Source organism: Dermacentor silvarum, chromosome 2 (assembly GCF_013339745.2).
Source record: "Dermacentor silvarum isolate Dsil-2018 chromosome 2, BIME_Dsil_1.4, whole genome shotgun sequence".
NCBI lineage: Eukaryota > Metazoa > Arthropoda > Arachnida > Ixodida > Ixodidae > Dermacentor > Dermacentor silvarum.
Genome location: NC_051155.1, coordinates 250,452,464 through 250,467,141, shown reverse-complemented (window position 1 = coordinate 250,467,141; position 14,678 = coordinate 250,452,464). Strand labels below are relative to the sequence as shown.

At 42.7% G+C, this 14,678-nt stretch overlaps 1 protein-coding gene across 4 annotated transcripts in view; it reads right to left on the bottom strand.

Moving 5' to 3' along the window:
• Window positions 1–14,678, bottom strand: part of LOC119443125 (diacylglycerol kinase eta-like) — a 307,015-nt gene that overhangs the window by 69,251 nt on the left and 223,086 nt on the right. For all 4 annotated transcript variants that reach the window (XM_037708278.2, XM_049662589.1, XM_049662588.1 and 1 more), the window contains 5 exons: window positions 6,665–6,797; window positions 4,214–4,320; window positions 3,616–3,744; window positions 1,573–1,734; window positions 842–999 (listed from right to left, as the gene is read on the bottom strand). In XM_037708278.2, the coding sequence (XP_037564206.1) occupies window positions 842–999; window positions 1,573–1,734; window positions 3,616–3,744; window positions 4,214–4,320; window positions 6,665–6,797 (689 nt within the window). The remainder of the gene's footprint in view (window positions 1–841; window positions 1,000–1,572; window positions 1,735–3,615; window positions 3,745–4,213; window positions 4,321–6,664; window positions 6,798–14,678) is intronic.

Here is a 14,678-nt window from a genome sequence, read left to right as displayed (position 1 = left end):
ACATTTTGCAGTGGATTGTACAGTTAAGGTGGCCAAGTCACAACATTTACAAAAAGAAACCTACATTATTAATTGGTTTTTATACCGACGTGGCAGACAAATGAAAACACAGCACTAAAAGAGTAAAAAAAAAAAAAAAACACTCCTGTTCTTTCTTTTCTCTGATCCTGTTTGAACCCGTTTGAACCGGTTTGAACTGGAATGGAATGGTGCTCGGGAACCAAACCCGGAAAAACCCGGAACCGAACCCGAAAGGCTTGAACCCGAACCCACACCAAACCCGAAAAAATTCCGGTTCGACACCCTGTCTCAAACATCCAGTCGTGCATAACGCCTGCAAAACTCGATGAGCCACAACTTTCTAAGCCTCCATCATGTGATTTGACAGCCCTGGTTCTCCTTCTGGGGACTTATTCTTGGACAAAGGCATTCTATGTGTGTTAGCTTCAGCTATGCGGATGCATTTGATATATTCATGATAGGTCACCTACTCCTTTGTATTGCCCCATACACGCACCCCTATTTCACATTTGTCTTGATACATGTGACACATTCACATGATCTTTTGCATTACCTCTGTACTGCACCACACCTTCACTGCTCTATTTGTGCATTTCGTCTGCTCTTTTCCAATTGTCGCTCATTAAAACGCTCCTTGTAAACATAATCAGACAGTCTCTGCGCAAACATGTCACCCCTTTGCGTAAGTCCAATCTCTTTATCTACTCCCATTCACCTCCAGTGTACGTATATGTTCGAGCTGATATTACGGAGATAGCTTGGTTCCGAGTTCAAAACTGCTTAGTGCAGTAAAAGTGTTTATATTGTATTTTCTGCGTACCCAAGGCTGGGACCTCCATTCATGAGGTCAAAGACTTGAGCTGGATTGAGAAGCTGCTTGAAGCGTCGGATGAATCGGACTCCTTGATTGTCGCCAGACTTGGAGTTGACAAATACCAGCAAGGGTGTGCTGCCTGGCTGGCCCTGCTGAGATGGATCCTGGTAAACAATGTATGTGTTAGGAGCACTGAAAAACACATTGCAGTTAGGCAGCCTACAACATGTACACAAGTGCATTCATTAGGAGTCGGTAAAAGCTCCTGAGCATACTGTAAGCAAGCACGGAAAACCTTGATTTTTACAGATGACAATATATTATATATATGGCTCTGACTGTGCTCAGTGCAGTTAATCATGACTGATGGCTGCTTTCTTGCAATAAACACACCAGTGCAACTAAAGCCCAGCTGGCTATGGCAGTTGACTAGTGCAAGGTGCAGTTGCTGCTCCTTCTGCAACCTTAGCTGGGAACAACGTGAAAAAAATTGTCTTTTTTTTTTTTCTGCTAGCTTAGTATAGGCACATGGGTTGCTAAACTGATAAAATCTTTAATTCTGTTGATGCAAGACAATATTATGCAGCCAAGCTATTACCTTGCCACCTCATCTGCAGGGTACCACGAGACTTGAGATTTCACAATGCTACAGTAAACTATACTTATCTAGCACTAAACTGGCATTTCATTAAGTCTTTCATGTGTGAATGTGTAATCTTTGAAAAATCTGTCCTTACTGTGGCTGCTCCCATGCTGCCCCGACGAGTGGGCACCACTGCTTCCCATGGCTCATCAGACCCAGCGCCGGTGCTGTATAGTGCCGTTGGGGGAATCACCGAAGCCCTACAAACACCAAGTGGGCACTGCACGGGGCACTGGGACCTGCAGGCCGAATGCACCTGCAATGCACATGGGTCACAACAATGCAGAATGTGATATCAAGGTGAAAACCAGAAAACATATGACACAAACAGATATGCATTACTATATGTGCCATGGTTGTGTATTTGTTCATTTTGCCTTACTGCAGAGAGCAGTTATGAGCTAGCTGATCATGTTCAGTGATTTGTTTGTCACTCATTAGTTTAAGCAAACCATAATGTAACATAAAGTCACTAGGCAGGTATACCTGGGACTGAAACAAACTATTCTAACCATTAAGTCACAGCTGAGTTGTGCAAATGAACACACAATACTAGTATTCTGACAGTGCGAGACACACAGCAACAAAGTGGGCTGGTGTAGTTAGAATAGTATGAAACTATGCTAACTGGCCCAAATCAATATTATGTTCATAATGCATCCTCCCACATAAAAAAAAAAAGTTCAGAGTGAGCAAAATTATTAACATTGTGAAATACCCGAAGCTGTACAGAACGGTGTACAGTAGAAGAATGAGAGAAAGGGTCCATTTCCATCATGGTGTTCACAATGTAGCGCGAGGTACTTCTTCAGGATTTTTCTTCAGATTCTGAGAATTGCCCAGGATTGAAATACCAGGAGTTCTTCAGGAGGCACTGGAGCTTTTTCGAAGTTTTCAAGGAGTGCTGCTTTTCTGAAGGTTACATGGGAGTCTTGAAGTGTAGAGCCAAGGTCTCATCACTACTGTTTATAGTAATTGAGTTGCGGGGATGAAAGAGTCACTAGAGCCTCAGAATTTTTTTTTTTCACTTGTTGCTCTCGATCAACAGCAGGTAAAGGGAACGATAAATAAAATGATGAATTCATGCTAGCCTCCATGCTTTCTATGCAAGAATGTCCTAGAGTCTGAAAGTCCCAGTGTAAGTTCTCTTTGCACAAACATGAAGACAGTGTAGTCAAAGAAGAGAGTGATAGCTAGCGTTCAAGTGGCCTGAAGTGAAATTTTACTAGTTTGTACTAGCTTAACTCACCTAAACATCACATGCATTGATTTCTGCACAACATTGAAGTTATGCGGCCCCACATTACGTTGAAACAATTCCTCCCACTGACTCATTAAAAGCAGACTGATGAATGGCCTCGCCTCAATACTAACTGCCAACTTCACTAGTGACCAAATGGTTTAAGAATTAATTCACTTGGGAGGCAACCAAAAGAAAAGAGTTCAGAGTAACCAGGGGCTTGCAGTGGATGCCCACTGCAGGATTAAGGTGCCTGCCAGTGATCTCCAGTTATGATTCTGTCTTGTGCCAACTCCATCCTATGCCTAAATATTTCCCGTCTCAACTGTTAACTCTAATTAACTGCCAGTTATTTGCTCTGTGCATTAAATGACCTGGCAGCCTTCTTACTGCTCTCAAACTAAACTACAATACACATCAGTTACTTGCGTTTGCTCTCTAATGTATGCTGCCTTCTTCCTGTCTCTTAACATTATTACGCCCGTCCTCTTTTGCTTCATCGCTTGTTGCGCAAATCCTTGGCTCCATCTCAAGTTAGAGCTCCATAGCTTAGCACTGGCATAATACTACAGCGATTAATACAAGCTTAATTTTTTAGGATATAAGCGGGTTGCCATTAGTGACTTGACATTTGGCCCATAGCTCCTACCCACTACCTGCACGGTACTGGGGCAGAATGAGCAATTCGTGTACACTGAGAAAAAAGCAAAGACAAGGCTTAGCTGTTGTGTGACACACCCAGAAGCAAACAATGACTCACACACAGTGTGCATGCAGAGATATGATCATGTTTCTTCAAATGTGTCTGTAACAAACGTGGAGGAAAATGCAGGACACTGATTGCACATGATTAAAAAACTATGCAAGCACTCTGAGGAGTTGAGAAAGGCTGCCTACCGTTGCTCTGCACCAAAGACATCGCCAATCCTGAAGCCTGAGAACGCTGCCGCAAGTTTTGTCACACACACAGCATTTCGCACTGACAGGCAGGTTGCCCTCCATCCATTGATGGGGCATGGTCAGGCTCTGGGTGTTGAAACACAAGGTATGAGTGCTCCACATACGGTGCAAATAAAAACTAGACTTTCAGCCTTTTTTCAGCACTAAAGAAGGTACTTAATCTATTCATTGTGCACTTTTATTTTCTTACTTAGTACATATGAAAGGGGCTTAGGATGTTTAAAATGTGGAACAAATGAACAAAAATTAGAGCGAGAGATGACCAATTTATTTAGTCTTCACTTCCACCGTCAATCATGCGTACTCTTCAACCATCTCCATGCACCTGCTGGCTGCCACAATACATTATAAGGATGCTGTCATGATAAAAAGCTTGCATGCACTAAAAGAACATGTATAATAAATTCAGCGATGCATGTATACAGATCTTGAGAAATCAGAGGTATAAGAAGAATAGTGTACTACAGTATAAAATAGTTGCCTCCTTAAGGAACTCGAATACTCACTAAGCCTCAAAATTAGACCAATAGCTCACCCCATCCTCGTCTTCAATAATGTCTTTTCCTACAGATGACAATGTTGTCCACTTGCAGTTGTTTGGAGACTTGAGCGCACACTTTTTGTGTGCCTTGAACTTGCAAACTACACAGAGAAAGATTATATCAGTTATGTGATAAACCAAAGTAAATGAGTACTTAGGGTTCAGTGTTCTAAGTTCACCCCTAAAAAAGAAAATAAAATCAAAATGTATGCTGAATTTTTGGGGGGGATTTGGTTTTAACTAAAAATCGTCAGTGAAAGCAATTTACCAGAGAGCTAAGAAGGCCATTGCTGCAGACGCGCGCCAATGCAGGAAAAGTTCATGCACTCGCCTGATGCTTCAGCAATCTTTACCTTCTCTCTCTCTCTCTCTACCCCCTCCCCCCCTTTTTTTTTGTCTGCCTCTGCGATGAAAATGAGAATGAAGGAGGAAATGGTGTTTGCAGAAGGTCCGGGAGAACCCTTATTCAGGTTGTTGCAGTCTCTACACTGCAACCAATGCAATGAATATGGACTGGGCAATTTCAGTGATGGCAACATATGGAATCATGCATACCTACCGTTTTTAAAGGGGTCCTGAACCACATTTTATTGAAGCTGAGAAATGCATTTGAAGTTAAACCTAGACTATTTCCCAAATACTTTGCAGCAAAAAGTACTTCAATGCGTTCAGCAGAAGTGTAGTTATCGGCAATCAATAATCATGCTTGATCCCCTTCGCGGTGCTCCCGCTCCGTTCTGAATGCCTTGCACTGTGAAGGCTACAGCAAAGCGGGGCGTGTCAACAATGCTTCACCTACTGAACACAATGGCGTGCAGTTCAAAACTGATTTTGGTACGTAGACGCTACTATTTCCGATTTGGTGCGTAGACACTACTATTTTCGATATCTCCCACAGGCATTTTTAAAAAATTCAGCATAACTTAAAAATGAGTAGCCCGTAGTCTGTTTCTTGAAAACTTTGTTATCCCATGCAATGGATGCATGTACACTGTTGAGAAGCAGGATGTGTAGTCTCAGCATAATAAAGAATTGGTGGATCGGATATATGTGCAAAAAAGAAAAAAAAAACGAAACAATAAGGTTGATGTTTAAAATTTGCCACCATAAAAGTCAGTGAAAAGTCATGTATAAAAATATTTTAACAGAATAACAACATAAATTTTCAGAAAAAAAATATATACCAAATTTTAGGAACATAAAAACCGAAACTGCTGAAGCCTATGTACACTCTATGTGTTTTCCTTATTTCAAGCAAGTAAACTTTTGAATAAACCCTAATTTCTAAGAACTGTAGAGCTGAGAGAGAAAGAGACGGCACTCAAGAAACAGTATTTCTCTGAATTAATAGAAAGTTTTGACAGAACACGTGGCAGTTAAAGGTAAGGATTCATTCTATAGTGGCTAATGCAGATCTTATTCTTTTACAAACCACAATATATTGTCAGATATATATTTATACAGGCTGTTTGGACACTATTTCTCAATGTTCCAACAGCAAAACAAAGGCATCAGCAAAAAAAAACCCATCGCAAATTCAGCATAAAATTCCTTATTGTCATCGACTAAAAGAAAGGATTACAAAAATACTTTTCGCCATCGCTATGGACACCTTGTTGTACATTTGAATTACAATTAAAAAAGTAATAATATGAATAAAGATCTTGTACATGTATTCATTATTTTTATACAGAAAAATAGCACTAATTTTACCTGGGACAAGGGATAGTTTGTAGTTAGCACAGAAATAAATGCATGTTAAATAGGATAATAATTGCATTTATCTTGCGCTCTGTAGTACTCTTTCCTATTTAATGCATTATACTTTGTTTACGTCTGCTTACCCTGAGCGCCATTCTCTCATTTCAAGAATATTTTGCCTGGCTTGACCAAATGTTGTCTTTAGACCTTTAGCTGGCGATCCTTTAGCCTGTACTTCTTTCATTGTAACTTAAATACATATTTTAATTCCACAATAGTGCCAGTATCAGTTTGAACTTATATTTTCTTCTCTCAACTTCAGTCTAGCGCATTCAATTCTGTTAACATAAAGCTTTCGTGCTTTGTCTCATTTTTTTCACACTGCCATTATTAGCTCAACCTGGAGTATGATGTGGGAAGCTAAACTGAGTGAACACACATCTGCTAAGATGTGGCTGCATAAAAGGTTCCTTCATAACACACCTGTTTTGTGGCTCATCTCACTACACCCTACTCAGAAGGCTTGACACAGCTCACTACTTTCGCTCTGAGTCATCACAGATATCTATGGTGGCACCACTGGATGACCATTAAACCTTTTAGTGGCACTGCTCAGATTTTTTTGCCTGTGGTTCTGACCGCATTTCCTATTTGACTCACTGCATGCATGAAGTGGCTATAAGTGCATAGAACATCATGTAATAAAGCTCATGTGACCAAGCTAATACAGCGGTGGTTGCTCACCTTCACAGGAGAGGCCATGGGAGGTAACACCTGACAGGGCCTCCTTGCAAACATTGCAATAGGTGGGACGTGCATGAGACGTCACGTACCAGTTGTGCTGCCCTGACAGAAAATCCTGCTGGTGTTCTGTGCCCTGCATGCAGGACAAATGCAAAGCAAATGAAGGCTAGCAACATACAGAAGTCTTATGAAGCTAGGGCTCAGAATTTTGGTTTCTTGAACTGCATCTAGCTGGTACTTCATTGACTAAAAAATAATGTCATTGTGATAAACCTGTGCACGCTTTCTTGCAACAAGATGCAAGCGCAGACAGGTTGTGTCATCAAATTTTCCACTTGATCACTTAATTATTTCTTGCAAACTTTCCGTCATCAAGTCACAGGTGAGCAGGACATTCAGTAGAAATCTACAGCTGCGTAGTGGTGCCGGGTGCAAAATTTCGTGCCAGGTTTTATTAAACTCAAAAGACCGTGCTACCAGACACATGGCCTCAGAGATTTGCGTGCGCTGGCATGTTTTGCTCCAACCATCCCATTCGCAGGAAGAGAGCGTAAGTTCAGTGGTGGGCATGGCTGGCTCCTTCTCTGCATTGCAGCACCCGAGGGCTTTTATTGCATCGAGAAGGCTCGCGTATGCTCCAGTACTGTTGCTGAGGCTTGGATGAGGTGAGAAAACGGGACTTTGCACTGCTATATGATCCCTTACTAATTAGGAAATGACAAATGAAGGTGCGCAAGGGGCAAAGCGCGGTCTGGCGGCTATTTATTTGAATTTATTTTTTGTGCTTGCATACTCTTACTACATTTACGGGGGTATGTCGAAGCAGTACATTTCTGCAAGAGTTCGTCAGGAGATGGGTAGAAAGTATGAACAGCCACTAACTAGCCCGTTTGGAAACAAACAAACCTAACTTGCAGGACTAAGTGTGCCAGTTCAAATGCAAACATTCAAGGTGAAGAGTCACTGACAGTGCAACCACGATGAATGTTTCAGCTAAGGCGCAGCAAGCTTTAACAAAGGTTTCATTGCGGATTAAAGAAAATCTGTGCGTTCTCCGGCGTGCACACGCGTGCCATTGCCTGCTGCGTGCCAGTTTCACAGCTGGATGCAGCGAGAAATTGTGCGCGAAGTGTGAAATGACAAATGATGCAATTACTTACTCGTTTATTAGTATAATATAGTTTCTGCACAAGCAGGAATATTATATAATCATGAACAGTATCATTTAAATGTTTATTACACGACTACAAAAATCCACATGTCTCATCTCATCTGCGTGTCAGCTTGCAGCATGTTTATTTGATTTATTTTAAGGAAATATACTTATTTACGAGTACCCTACAAGCCTTCAGACAGGTACTGGGTAAGGAAAAAACTACGGTTACATCAACATAACACATGTGTTATTCAACAGGGCAAAAGAAATACATCAACATAACAAAAGCTTTATTCGTACATTGTTATAGCGCGCAAGATCAATACAGTACATACAAAAAGTACAATTGAAATGAAAACTAAAAATAGGAAAAAGTACGCACGGTAAGATACTAGTAAATATTACAGAAAGTTCGTCTCACTACATTTAGGTGTACAAAATGGCAACTGCCATATCAATTGTTGAATCAGAGCAATGCCAAGTGCAAAAAATAAAAATGAGGAAAGAAACAAACTAAGACAAGGCAACAACAATTAAACTCTGCGATCTACAATAAGCTACAAGTTCAGAGACAATGAATGGTGTGTGAATCCACACGATTTGTTTAGAAAAATAAATTATTGAACATAAGTACTACAAAATCAATGGATAAGAATATAGAGAACTACTGAAAGAAAATAACTGGCCCTTCCACTTCGCGAAGATTGATGATAAGCGAAGCTTGTCCCTTTCTATATCTAACCATCTCCTTTGCCATCAACATGTTAACTTCAGTGTGCCCTTGTGACTAACAAGATGTGCACTGTGTGGATACTAGTGACATCAATGAAGACAAGGTGGCAGTGAAACACATGTTTATTGAACATCGGAAACTTCACCGGTTAATTTTGTGAAAGTGAGCAGAGTAGCCTTGTGATCGCTGTGGTAGACTGCAATGGGTTCGGTCATTTCGATGTCACACATGTTGTTTGCAAATGTCAAATCTACACACGTACATCTTATAGTAGTGGTTACATTCACAATAAATGGCTCATACCCCCTTAAGCAATGGCTCATACCCCCGTAAACACGGCCTTCCTATTACGACGACAGAAGAGAAGTGAACGTCTATGCTGGAATGATATGAGTCGCAACGGAGCCAGCTGGGGATGAAGACAACGATGACGAATGCTGGAGCAATGGCACGAGCACATTCGCGCGGTTGCGCCGAACGGCGCCAACGTGCCTGCTGTAGAAGAAGGAGATGACGCTCCAGCCATTGCTGATTATGATAGTTTCTGTGTTACATTGCCGGCGCTTCACTTGAAAAATAAAGGCACTGGAGAACTAGATGGCCGAGATGGCAAAATGTTCGAGGCAGAGCTGAAAAAAAAAAAAAAAGACCTGGGATATATCCTGTGAAAATCTTCGGCAACATGTGAAAAGAGAGGCAGTGTGCAAGTTGAGATCTCATGTGGGCCTTGTATGGCCACCTCCGCATGTGTGTGATGATGAATTGTGGCTGATCCCTTTGTAACGGGTGGGCTGCTTTAAAGCGCCCTAGCCGGAGAGCCCTCGGCTAACACTGCCATCTAGGGGCGGCCGAGCGGGCGAGCCGCATTACGTTTTTTTGATGGGGAGCGCTCCGAATGGGAGGGCCAGATACAAACCTGCGAGCCAGAGCGATTTTTGAGGCCATGCCAAACGTCAGTGCTTTTCATCAGCTAACACCAAGTGGAGCCACCACATTCAGTGAATTAGGGTTTGATCTGTTGTACATGCATAATGGACAGATGATGCAACAGAAGGTCTCCTGACTGATGTATGCGGATGACATAGTGTTGCTAGCGGCCAATGCAAGAGATTTACAGACACTTACAAATATGTTTGGCAACACATCGACAAATCTAGGCCTTAAGTTTAGCACAGAGAAATTGGGAATTATGCTCTTTAATGAAGAGACGAGTAATTACGTGGTGTCATTTCAACAGCAAGTCATACCCCTAGTCAAGCAATATAAATACCTCGGCGTATACATAAATGAAGGAAGAACTTAAGCACCCACCAAGAAAACTTGAAAATAAAAGGGAAGCGGAATGCAGCAATAATGAAGCACAGAGCACTTTGGGGCCACAATAAATATGCGGTGGTGCATGGAATCTGGAAAGGAGTAATGGTGCCAGCGCTAACGTTCGCAAATGCCATTCTGTGCTTAAAATCAGATATCTTGTCAGGGTTCGAAGTTGACCAAAGATCGGTAGGCCAGTTGACTTTAGGAGCCCACAGCAAAACCACAAATGAAGCAGTGCAGGGTGACATGGGTTGGGCCTTATTTGAAGTCAGAGAAGAGCAGAGCAAAATTAGTTTTGAGGAAAGGTTCAGCAACAAGGACCAAAATAAATGGATGGCTAAAGTGCACAAGTATCTGTACTTGAAAAGCGTGGGCACAGAATAGAGGATGAGGTCCAGAAAGTTGGCAACCAAGGTGTAAATAGACAACCAGGAGTCATCAAAAAGAAAGTGAGAAATGGAGACAGTGAATTGCATGGAAAGAATGGAAACAAAAAAAGACCATGGAGAATTACAAGAATGAAAAGAGAGAAATTGGAAGGGAAATCTGTACAATAACACGAAGGGAAGTGCCTTGCTTTTTGAGGCTTGAGCTGGTTGCCTAAGGACAAAAACATACCGGAGAAAATATTCGCAACAAGGGGAAGTATTCTGCGACGATCACTTTCGGCGAAACTATCGCCTTGGCCACGCCTTGGCCATCAGGCATGCGCTGATTGGCTGGTTGAGCAAATTCGGAAGAGCACGGGCTCAACCAACCAATTGGCACACACCTGATGTCCAAGCTGTGGCCAAGGTGATAAAGTGATTGTTGCAGAATACGTCCCTAGATGAGGCATGGTAAGGCTGCAGCAAAAATCCAGAGACCACTCAGCGCATCCTGAAGGAATGCGAAGGGCTTCACCCAGTGAGACCCATAGGTAACGTACACCTTCCAGAAGCACTTAGATTTAAAGCGGACGGAAGCATCAACCGGTCAGCAGCCAAGATAAGCAAGAGACGTTTACAGTATTGGTGGAAAAAAAGCAGGGAAGAGATTGCCACGACCAGATCCGTTACAGGCATAGGTAGTGCAAGGTAGGTAGAGAAGTTTTGAGGAAGGGAAACAAGATTAAAGGGATGTATACAAAAATGGTGGAATGAAAAGCATGTATAACATACCTGAGTAACTCAAGCAAGATGGGTAACTAGAATTTTATCACGTCCAGTATTCGCGTAAAAATAGGCAGACTAGGCATTTTACTGGAGAGGCCGAGGCATAAACGTGAATGGCCTGCATGGTGCAGCCACCTGGCGGCACAGAGCTCAGTCAGCCAAACACAGCTAATATTGCAGTAACCAAGTGTATTTCACTTTGCTCCTAGTGTAAGATGCCGAAAATTTACACCAGCAGCGAAGTAGAATACACTTGGTTACTGCAATATTAGCTCTGTGTCTGACTGAGCTCTGTGCCACAAGGTGGCTGCACCATGCAGACTGCTCTAAAGCCCCTGAAAAAAAACAAAAAAAAACAAAGCAGCGCCATTCTTGTAAGTGTGCAGGCACCTCCTCTCTCATGCGTTTTGTAGATTAAGAATCAAGTTAGTTGAGGTGCGAAGCCCGTGCGGCATGACCCTTGGCAGGAACGATCGGCTTGTCTGATTATCCCACTAGGGCACACCAGGGCGGTGCGGTTTGGAGCGGTGTAAAAGGGAGAGGTTTGAACGAGAGAAGGAGAAATGCAAAACTGTAACATTGAGTACGACAATGGAATGAATGTAGAAGCAAGTGGTGTGATTTTTGTCGTGTCTGAAAGTGTAAAAATATGGGGTATTCAATCAGTCAATGTACAAAGGTGATCACAGTGTGTTCAGATACAGGACATAGAGCCCCTGTAAAAGAAACCTATTTTTAACAGTGGAGCTGTTTAAGCCATACGTCAGTCCATGGCTTAGTCCAGCACGCGTCCCTCGCGCCCTTTCACTCGCACATACAGCGTCAGGAGCGCAGCGACGATTTCATCGCCGTTGACGTCATACGGAACCTCACGGCGACGGCAGAAATATGCTTGGAGTGTCCATATAATTGCTATCGCAATAAAAAAGTAGCGTAGCTTGCACTGGAGGCGCAATGCTAAAGAGACAGCGGAGCCAGTAGCGGACCCAGGATCTCTGCCAGGGGGGGAAGGGGTTGAATTATTGTGGTGGTGGTGGGGGGGACGCATGAAAGCATGCACTTTGCATAATATGCAATTTGCTTGCTCTAGTCAGAGGAATCCAACAGCAAATAAAATGCCTAATAATTATAATAATATAATGATACCAAGGGTGATGATGTTTATTCAGTGTTTTACTCAAAGTATTTTAAGATTGAATGAATAAATACAAGACAGTGATAGAATGTCTTTGTTAATCAGGAAAATTCAACCTCAAGCCACCTCCTGAATTGTAATGACAATGTGAACAGAGCACTGAAGGTAAACGTTGGACTGGTGGGGCTGGACGCGTGGGGAGGGGGGGCTTAACTCGGCCTCAGGGGGGGTTATCATAGGCGGAATGTTTTCATTTTTCCGGGGGGGGGGGGGGGGGAGGGCTGGGGCCTGACCAGCTTTCCGAAACCTACCCATATATATATATATATATATATATATATATATACACCCTCTGCTAACAATTTTCTGTTTCTAGCTTTATGGCGAAAGCAATTAAATCGACACTTCAGGCAAATTGTCGCGGTTATCGTCGCCGTGATGTTCCGCATTAAATCCAAAAGCCATATACATGAGCGGCCCATACCCTGTGGGTGCGGGAAAAAGCACGTAACAGGGAGCCGAAAAGGTTGGCCGCTTGATGGGCATTATTTCCCACGCGCTCAATATTCGAGTTAGTTGTAGGTCACGTAATCAAACGCGAATGGGACGGAGAGCACGCATCTTCTCCTCACTGTAGCTGTGAATGACTGTGCGCAGCTGACGCTTATGGGGCCCGCGTGCCATATCTAATTGTTGGTAATCGTTGGTGGATGCAATGATAAAGGGCAACCAGGGATGGCTGCTAACTTCATGCCTGCTGTCTTCCTTGCTGGGCTGTTTTTCTGCGCCCCTAGTGTTGCAGAGTTAAGAGACAGAGGTCATCGCAGATCACTCACAGAGGCCGTCAGTAGTGGACATAAAAATAGACAGATAATGATGATGAATCTAATTTTCGGAGTTGCAGTGAATCGCGCGGCTGTACGAACCGTTTGCCTCCGCTGCCGGCGTTCTTCACAATGCTTGCTTTGTAAAAGCGAGTGCTCGAGGTCATCCAGTGAGGTACGTATTTACAGGTTTACATGGTCCATGCTTATATGTCCACTATGTCCACTATGCTTACTATTTTAACTTTAGGTGAATGTTTACTACAATTTATATGGCCACTATAACTCGTGTAAGGGCCACACTTTTCCGTCGCGATTTTGACGAGCCTTTCATGGGACCAGGCCATGTGACCTCATTTTTCCAACTACGCGCGTGAAATCCGCCGTAAACCTCCGCGATCACCTCCTCTCGACATTCAGTAGCGACGCGCGAAAGTACGCTGCACGCGACAATTCGCTGTTGAGAACTCTCAGAATGAACGCACGGGACGCGATTGCTTCTCAGTTGGATGTCTTTTTTTTAATATTGGCTGTCAAGTTATGGGTGCGATCCTTACACGGATTTACACGGTAAGAATCTTCCTTCGTGTAATTGTCTTCTACTTCGCTATCACTAATACTGCTTCGCCTTCCCGGCCAAGCTGCACTCTTTATTTTTTAGTACTTTGAGTCCGAGTATAAGCGCTGCTGCGCATGACTTCTAGACTTCTATTTATTCTCATTTTGAGTGAATCCAGCTTGGCATCATTTCGGTTACTGAGTGAATTCTATATACAATTAAGGTGTTTCAGCGAACAGTTTCCAAAATTTTTAAAGGTGGCCTGTGGCAGATAATACAATTCTAGTTCATGAGCTCGTCTACTCGAAGAGGCGGGCATTACTTGTACAAAAAAATGAAATGAATAATCGACTAATTAACAAAATTAACCAATTAGGTTTTTAGCTAATTACTTTATGACCCCATGTTGCAATTTACAAATTCTAGCCGTGGAGTGCGGATCCACTTTGAACTAATTCTCAGACAGACACCAGTGTCGAGATATTAATTCTCTAACTTTGCGGAGAAATACATTGGCGTGCCAGTCACTTTCTCAACAAAACGTCGTTTTATGCATCAAAGCACAAAAGTATAAAAAGAACAAATTATGGGATTTTAAGTGCCAAAACCACGATCTTATTATGAGGCACGCCGTAGTGGAGGACTCTGGAATAATTTAGACCACCTGGGGTTCTTTAAGGTGCACCTAAATCTAAGTATATATGGGTGTTCTAGCATTTCGCCCCGATCGAAATGCAGCCGCCGTGGCCGTGATTTGATCGCGCCACCTCATGCTTAGCAGTCCAACACCATAGCCACTAAACAACCACGGCGGGTAAGCGCAAAAGTAACTGGAACGCCAATGCGTTTCTCCACAATGTTCGGGAATTTTCTCGAAACTGGTGCCATCCTGAGAATTAGTTCCTAGAGCATCCGCCTTGCGAATTCCCCGGATAGAATTTGTAAATTGCAACACGGGCCATAAGTTACTATGTTAAAAACCTAATTGGTGATTTTTTTAATTAGTCGATTATGCATTTCAATTTTTTGTGCAAGTAATGTCCACCTCTTCGAGTAGACCAGCTCATGAACTAGAATTGCGCTATCTGCCACAGGCAACCTTTAAAAATTTTTTGAAAGTGTTTGCTGAAACACTC